We start from the raw sequence: 8,025 nt of genomic DNA on the forward strand, positions 1-8,025 counted from the left end.
GTTGTTTAAGATGGAGAATACACTGGGGAGAGGACTGTCCCTTTAAGAAGCACCGTTAGATATACACAATGAGATAACTGTCCCTTTGGGAGCACCGTTAGATAGACACAATGAGATAACTGTCCCTTTGGGAGCACCGTTAGATATACACAATGAGAGGGATTTGGAGTTGTTGATTTTGACATGCTGACCCCTGTTCAGTAGGACGTCCATCACCCACAACTTTATTGTAGGTCAACTGTAGGTCTAGTCTAAAATAATTTTGATGTGTAATCCTTCTGGGAGTTCTTCACAGTCCACTAAGGATAGTTGCCACAGAGCAAAAGTTGATCAATGTTTCTTGTCTCCTTTCCGTTCCTCAAAATACAGGAAATCGATCAGGAAGCAGGCTCCCAGCAGCACAGCCTTCATCTTCACATCCAGGTCCATTGGGAACACGATTCCAAAATTATCCGCGTCTGTGTAGGCTTCTCGCAGGAAGCCGGACCACTGCTTATTGATGTGTCCTATCGACATTGAGTCATCCAGAGTCTTTACCTCAAATGTGACGTCTCTGCAACAACTACAGAAGAACAGCGGCCCTTTGATCCTCAGCTGAGGCTGTCTCCTCTCGTTCAGCACAGTGAGTTTGGGCAGGAACGGGTGACACTCCTGCACCACATACCCTATTGGAACACCGGGGGGACTCTGCACCTCCAGGTCTTGCAGGCAGCAGGGGAAGCAGCAGTAGCTGCACGCAAGGGGGCGCGTCAGGGTCAGCACCTCCTGCCCCAGGTTGTCCTGGATGTGAAAGGTGAAAGGTCGGCCGGGACCAAAGCACTGTAGGGTGCAGCAGTTGTTCTCCTCTTCCGCGAGAAACACTTGTTGCCCGATGCTGTTCTTCACATTGTAGGAATTTCTAACCTCCCAACCAAGCAGTTCGGCCAGATGAAAAGTCTGATGGACGAGAAGCTGGTCGATATGAATCAGGTATTCCAGTCCTGGGGGGCAGCCGGTGGGTCGGAGATCAGGCGGAGGGGCAGGCATCATCGCGGGGACCGGAGGGGGCACGTAGCCTGGGGGTACTGGCGGGACTCCGGGGTTCGGGGGCGCGGGGTAGACAGCATTAGGGTGTCCGAAAGGGGCAGGCATCATCGGAGGCACCGGAAGGGGCACGTAGCCTGGGGGTGGGAATCCGGGGTTTGTAGGCACGGGGTAGACAACATTAGGGTGTCCAAGAGGGGCAGGCATCATCGGAGGAGCGGAAGGGGTCACGTATCCAGGAGGTGTGAATCCAGGGTTCGTGGGCGCGGGGTAGACAACATTGTGTGGTCCGAGGGAGGCAGGCATCATCATATGAACCGGTGGGGCTGAAGGTGTCAGGCAGCTTGGGGGTGGTGGCACCACGGTGGGCGCTGGGTACACAGCATTGTGACCAGGCGGTACCTCTTTGGAGTAAGCTGGGGCCGGGGGTAACTGTCCTGAGTCGGTGTCGCCATGTCCTTTGGAGGCCATTGGAACGATGGACTTCCACGTTCTAAAAGATCAAACAAGACACCAAAAATGTTCTTCCTTATTTTTGTAACTACAAAACCAAGTTAAACCTCTGCTGTATCGCTTCACATGCTCTGACACATACATTTTCTACAAGTTAGCAAGGTATTGGCAACACACCTCTCTTCTGAGTGTAAGCAAGTTCGTGTTGGTTTGTGAGAGGATTTGCAAATTACTATTATTAGCAAAGATCCTTAGCGGACAGAATCCAGCCCAGTCTTTTAGCCCTCTCATCTAATGTGTACAGTACAGTAGCACCTCAGAGATACAATCACGTTGGGAATGGAGGTCGGGTCAGAATATGGAAATGTTTGTAACTTTGAAATGGACTGCAACTCAACAAACTGAGGCTTGACTGTCTATGTACACAGAGTCTTACTTGCTTCAGTACCATACAGCCTGGTGTCCACGTGCCGAGTCAGCTTACTCAGTGTCATCCCCTCAGACACTGAAAGGATTATCCACTTTAGGAGACTCCTAATGACCAGGCCAATCTCTACGTCATAATCTCTGTTTATCTGGGAGACGGGGGCTCAGTTGGTAGAGCATGGCGCTTGCAACACCAGGGGGATGGGTTCGATTGCCACGGGGGACCAGTACGAAAAAGTATGAAAATGTATTTACTCACTACTGTAAGTCACTCTGGATAAGAGCGTCTGCTACCTGGCTAACATGTAAACGTAGATGGTGTTGGGGAGTCACGTGTGAGCTGGTCCAGGATATGGTGGTGGGAGAACAGGACAGTCAGACAAATTCACACACACAAGCCTCTCCTAACCTGGTCAAAATAGGCTACATATAAATGAACGTTCATTTGGGAAAAGTTTTGAATAACATTTTTATTGTCTGTAACAATGGTAAAACACAACACACACAAATAACCGATCCTCCATTGTTACTTGACCTCAAGGTACTTGACCTAACAAAATAAGGACATGAGGCTGACTATGGTATTAGCTGGTATTAGGTCAACAGGCTAACTGGTAGAAACAGATCCAAGTCAACAGCAGCTAAATACGTTAAACAAACAGACTATAACATATGGCAAGTAAAGTTAACGCTTGCCTTGGACTGTGTCAACAAACTGTTGACATACACAGTTTTGTAGTGCGTATGTATGTTCTATGTATGGGGTATGAATGTGTTATGAAGCCCTTATGTACAGTTATGGGGTTCTACTGGTCCGGAACCAACCTGACTAAGTCCGAGGACCGGGTGGAAAAGCGAGAAAGGGACACGATGGAACCGCGTTATGAGCAGAGAGTTCGGACCCAGCTTCCACAGTGCACCATGGGAGCTCTCCTCAGTAGAGAACTCTCTCATCAGAGAACCGTATGAAAGCATCATCATCATCATCACATGAGTGGGACGTGTCGCTAGTGCTGTGTGTTTGACTGGGTTGGGTGTATTTATACATGTACTTGGTCAGAGGAGGAGGTGCCGTGGGGGTCCAGGAAGGAGGCGCGGAGGGAGCCCAGGTCATCCAGGGTCTCCTGGGCCGTCTGCCTCAGGGCCGGGTGGCGGCTGGAGGTGGCCAGCGTGCGGATGCGCTCCAGGGGGATGAGGGGGTCGTCCAGCAGCAGCCCGGGCCCCTCCAGGGCCACCGCCTCCTCCAGCAGCACTGACTGGAGCAGCCGCAGGGCGTGGAGGCATACCTCAGAGTCCCAATCTCAGGAGGGGAAGGTGGGTCAAGAGAGGGAGAAAGGAGGACAGAAGAGAGAGAGAGAACGAGAGAGAGAGAGAGAGAGAGAGAGAGAGAGAGAGAGAGAGAGAGAGAGAGAGAGAGAGAGAGAGAGAGAGAGAGAGAGAGAGAGAGAGAGAGAGAGAGAGAGAGAAAGAGAGATATTCTTAATCCACCTAACTGTCCACAACAAATGAGCCCTGCTTCACTGATCTGAGTTAAACATACTGATGCCAGCTCTCTGACCTCTGATTCAGGCTCTCTCTGTCCGACACACACTGGACTCTTGGACGATTAGCCCCATTGTGGGCTATAATAGATCCTTATTAACAAACAAATGCTTTTGAATGCACACATTTTATAACGACACATACAAAACACACAAGCCCACGCCTCACTCCCCTCTTACCTTCCAAAAGGGTCCAGATGAGAGAGTGAAGTCCTGGAAACTCCCTGATATACTTCAGTCCCTTTACGCTGATACTGACATTATACAGAGCCATCAGCATCAACCTGCAACACAGAGAAACTACAATAACCATCATCATTCATCCACTTGCAGATAAACTACAACAACCATCAGCATCCACCTGCAGATAAACTACAATGGTCATCCACATCCACCTGCAGAGAAACTACAATAACCATCATCATTCATCCACTTGCAGATAAACTACATCAACCATCAGCATCCACCTGCAGATAAACTACAATGGTCATCCACGTCCACCTGCAGAGAAACTACAATAACCATCATCATTCATCCACCTGCAGAAAAACTACAATGCCTAGTTAATGTATTATTGCAGGTATCATTTGATTTGGATTCAGACGGCTGTGTGTATTGATGTGTGTGTATGTGTTGGGTCGGCCAACGTAACCGCTGAGGAGAGCGTGTGTGTGTGTGTGTGTGTGTGATTAAGGAGTCCTCCAGTCTTACACTTTGAGTTTGGGGAAGACCCCAGGCTTCAGGAGCTCCAGCAGCTGCATCAGAGTCTCCAAGAGGACGTGGGCGAAGCTGGACAGGTAGTCCCGCCCACACGTCACCGCCGCCACGTCTGAGTGGACAATCACGCAGCAGGGAGGTCACCAATTGGAGAGCTAAAGATGTTAATGCTGAGCAGCGTGCGCCATTTATTACACGATGCAGAATATGATATATAGTACAGCATAGACTGGAATAACTCACAGTGAGATAGTGTAATTATAAACTGTGGTTATAAAATACATTCAATAGACAGTTTGGATGGCATGCCATGCTGGCATAGTTGCATACTCACTGGTGACGACTCCGGCCAGCGCCAGGACAAACTGGTGCTCATGGGAGTTGGAGTCTTGCTGCTCGGCCTTGGCCTCCCCATCCAAAGACTTGACAAAGCTCTCCAGGGTCTGGCCCGCCACGCTCAGGAAGGACTGCAGCTTACCCTACAATCAGAGTAATGAGGCAGGGTCAGAGGTCGGCCAGAGGAAAAGGGGAGGAGTTAAGGAACAAGGAAGGATAAAAGCAAACGAGAACCAGGACATGGACTGGAGTTCAAAGAGAACCAGGCCATGGACTGGAGTTCAAAGAGAACCAGGCCATGGACTGGAGTTTAAAGAACACCAGGCCATGGACTGGAGTTTAAAGAGAACCAGGCCATGGACTGGAGTTCAAAGAGATTCCAGGCCATGGACTGGAGTTCAAAGAGAACCAGGCCATGGACTGGATTTAAAAGAGAACCAGGACATGGACTGGAGTTCAAAGAGAACCAGGACATGGACTGGTGGAAAGCATCAGAGGCAGATGAGTGCTGAATCCTAAATTGACCCCTAGGTCCTTGGTACTTCTGTGGATCTGAAATGATATGATAGGTGTCAGCGCAATACAGTGAAAAGTCCACCAAGTCTATCAAAGGGTGTGATGAAGCTATTGGCCATAATGTTATACCTATCCAATCCTCTCAGATCTCCACAGGTGCATAAGCGACTAGGGGTTGATTTGGAATTGGGTGAAAGGGTTTGTACGGTCTGTAGATGAATGCCTCTCACATCGGCCAGGATGTCTTTGACTGCCTCCTCCTTACTGGAGGTGCTCCATAGCAGGGTGCAGGAGGCAGCCCCCAGCCCAGTACAGAACTCCGCCTGCTGCTGCAGCTGCTCCCGACTCTCCCATAGCTGCTCCCTCAGAACCAGCTTCTCCTGCAGGGGTATGCAGCAGATAGACTAACACGCATGCACACACACACACTTGTTCCAGGAACCATCTTCTTCTCTGGGTCTACTAGTAAGGCCTTAAGACATACTCTGACACACCCAATGTTACCTAGGGAACAGATTACCCAATCCACAGACTCAACACACATTTAGTTAATCTCCTTTCTCTAATATCCCTCCATCTCTCACCTCCCTCTCTAATATCCCTCCCTCTCTCACCTCCCTCTCTTATATCCCTCCATCTCTCACCTCCCTCTCTAATATCCCTCCCTCTCTCACCTCCCTCTCTTATATCCCTCCATCTCTCACCTTCTCTTTAATATGCCTCCATCTCTCACCTCCCTCTCTTATATCCCTCCCTCTCTCACCTCCCTCTCTAATATCCCTCCCTCTCTCACCTCCCTCTCTAATATCCCTCCCTCTCTCACCTCCCTCTCTAATATCCCTCCCTCTCTCACCTCCCTCTCTAATATCCCTCCATCTCTCACCTCCCTCTCTTATATCCCTCCATCTCTCACCTCCCTGTCTTATATCCCTCCATCTCTCACCTCCCTCTCTTATATCCCTCCATCTCTCACCTCCCTCTCTTATATCCCTCCATCTCTCACCTCCCTCTCTTTCTGACACTCGCTCTGCGCTGCGTCCAGGCGAGAGCGGAGGTGCAGACACTCCTGTCTCAGTTGCTCCTGTTCCTGACCAAGGCGCTCCTTCACTACACACACACACACACACACACACACACACACACACACACACACACACACACACACACACACACACACACACACACACACACACACACACACACACACACACACAAACACACATACACAGGATTTTCCCTTTCACTGTTTAGGCTACTTCCCAATACCAACATTCATGTTATTCATCATCTGCCCACTTGTATGATAACAACCGGCGTAGAGCCCTTTCAAGGGCAGCTTACTTGTCTCTGCAGCACGGGCTTTCTGCAGCATCTCAATCAGGTCTCCGTTCACTACTTTGGGTAAGAACTCTCGGAGCTGCATGACCTCTGTAGTCAATCTCTCCAAGTCTCTTTTTCTGATTTGGACCAAGCCATCTCGGCTGTCATCCTAGAACAGAAAATCAATAGCCAGTCATGTGCATAAATGTTTTGTTACAGCTTTAAATGATTATTTGCAAGGTGTGGCTTATATTTGCTAACATGACAGGCACATATGTGAATGCAGTAGTCATAGCTGTAGTCTCCCTAGGCAACAGGGGTGCCTTCCACAATGTGAACAATGCTCCTAGTGCTGTTGCCCTAGATCTGGGATTTCCGACACTATCATATCTGTAATATTAGGAGGTATGCAGTAGTCATATCTGTAATATTAGGAGGTATGCAGTAGTCATATCTGTAATATTAGGTGGTATGCAGTAGTCATATCTGTAATATTAGGTGGTATGCAGTAGTCATAGCTGTAATATTAGGTATACATTTAGAGTCCCTGTATACATACAGTTCATTAGAAGCAGACCATCTTTGCTAGAAGCTCTGTAATAGTTATTGCAGTTCTGGCATCTAGTGGACAAATCTGAAAATTACCATGTCAATTTCAGGACACGGATGGACAGAACTTTCCCGTACCTCTTCACACGACAAATAACGGGCTCGGGCTTGACCAGACCGAAATAGTATAGCTAGATAGTAGCCAAATTCATCATTACTCATCCTAAAAGTCTAGCTGACATTGACTCTTCAACTTTGTTTTCTGAGATGGTTGTTACAAGGAGAGAATTTACTTGTGAATAAGTAGTATGTTCATCTTCATGTAAGTGCCTGTGTATATTCGTGTCTGGTTAGCTCTTGTTAGCTAGCTAGCTGTAGCAAGCTTAGCTAGCAAACATGCAGCTTCATGGTCAAGGAAGCTAGTTTGTGAGCTCAATATTTTTGTTTTACTGATAGTCAAAAATACCTTTCCTTTCTTGCACAAAGCCACCACTTTTGTGTCTATTGCTTGAGTCATTTTGAATTCCTCCGAGGTTTGTTTTGAGATTAGTTTAGTGCACTTGCCTCTAGTGATGGGCATTCCGAGTCTTTTCAGTGAATAGGCTCATTGGCTCCGTTCACGTAAAAGAACCGGCTCCCAAATGGTTCCTCGTTCAAAAGGCTTAAAAATCGATCTAGAACCAAGGAAAATGTGCACAAAAAGTAGGCTACCATTATGTCAGATCGTGAAATGCGCGTTCAAATGCATTTTTACCTGGATAAATTATTCATCTCTTTTTAAGGCACTACAAAAATTAGGGTGGACCAGAATGACGCGCTCTCCCCACTATTTATTGTTATCTCTCTAGATAATTATTTTGTAATTTATCTGCAGGTAATAGTTATTTTGAGAACAACAAAAAAACAGTAGTAGCGTATTATTATCGTATTGCGACTGGTATGGCCGTAAGCCAACGACTGTATTGTATTTATGATATGTACTGTATATATGATATGTACTGTATACATGCCGTAAACGAAGGAATAACTCTTGGTACACTATATAAAGTTTGTCACTCGGAAAAGGTGCAGTGTGAAATCATAGAAATAGAATCAATGGGATGAATAGCCATAGTTACTTTGTAACACAGGAAGACGGATTACA

General features: G+C 47.6%; 2 protein-coding genes across 2 annotated transcripts; both read right to left on the reverse strand.

The window, feature by feature from the left end:
* Positions 1–330: 330 nt before the first annotated feature.
* On the reverse strand, positions 331–1,335 carry LOC311109476 (phospholipid scramblase 2-like; the record flags this gene model as incomplete). The annotated part of the gene is made up of 1 exon (XM_084152392.1): positions 331–1,335. One exon carries the CDS (start codon positions 1,333–1,335, stop codon positions 331–333), a length of 1,005 nt encoding a protein of 334 aa, XP_084008518.1.
* Positions 1,336–2,942: 1,607 nt separating this feature from the next.
* hsf2bp (heat shock transcription factor 2 binding protein) lies at positions 2,943–7,398 on the reverse strand (the record flags this gene model as incomplete). The annotated part of the gene is made up of 8 exons (XM_084152519.1): positions 2,943–3,202; positions 3,624–3,727; positions 4,155–4,272; positions 4,495–4,639; positions 5,243–5,392; positions 6,016–6,119; positions 6,354–6,501; positions 7,348–7,398. The coding sequence occupies 8 exons, from the start codon at positions 7,396–7,398 to the stop codon at positions 2,943–2,945; spliced, it is 1,080 nt and encodes a 359-aa protein (XP_084008645.1).
* Between the last annotated feature and the right edge of the window lie 627 nt (positions 7,399–8,025).

The sequence above is a fragment of the Coregonus lavaretus genome (assembly GCF_964263955.1).
Source record: "Coregonus lavaretus genome assembly, chromosome: 35".
NCBI classification, from domain to species: Eukaryota; Metazoa; Chordata; class Actinopteri; order Salmoniformes; family Salmonidae; genus Coregonus; species Coregonus lavaretus.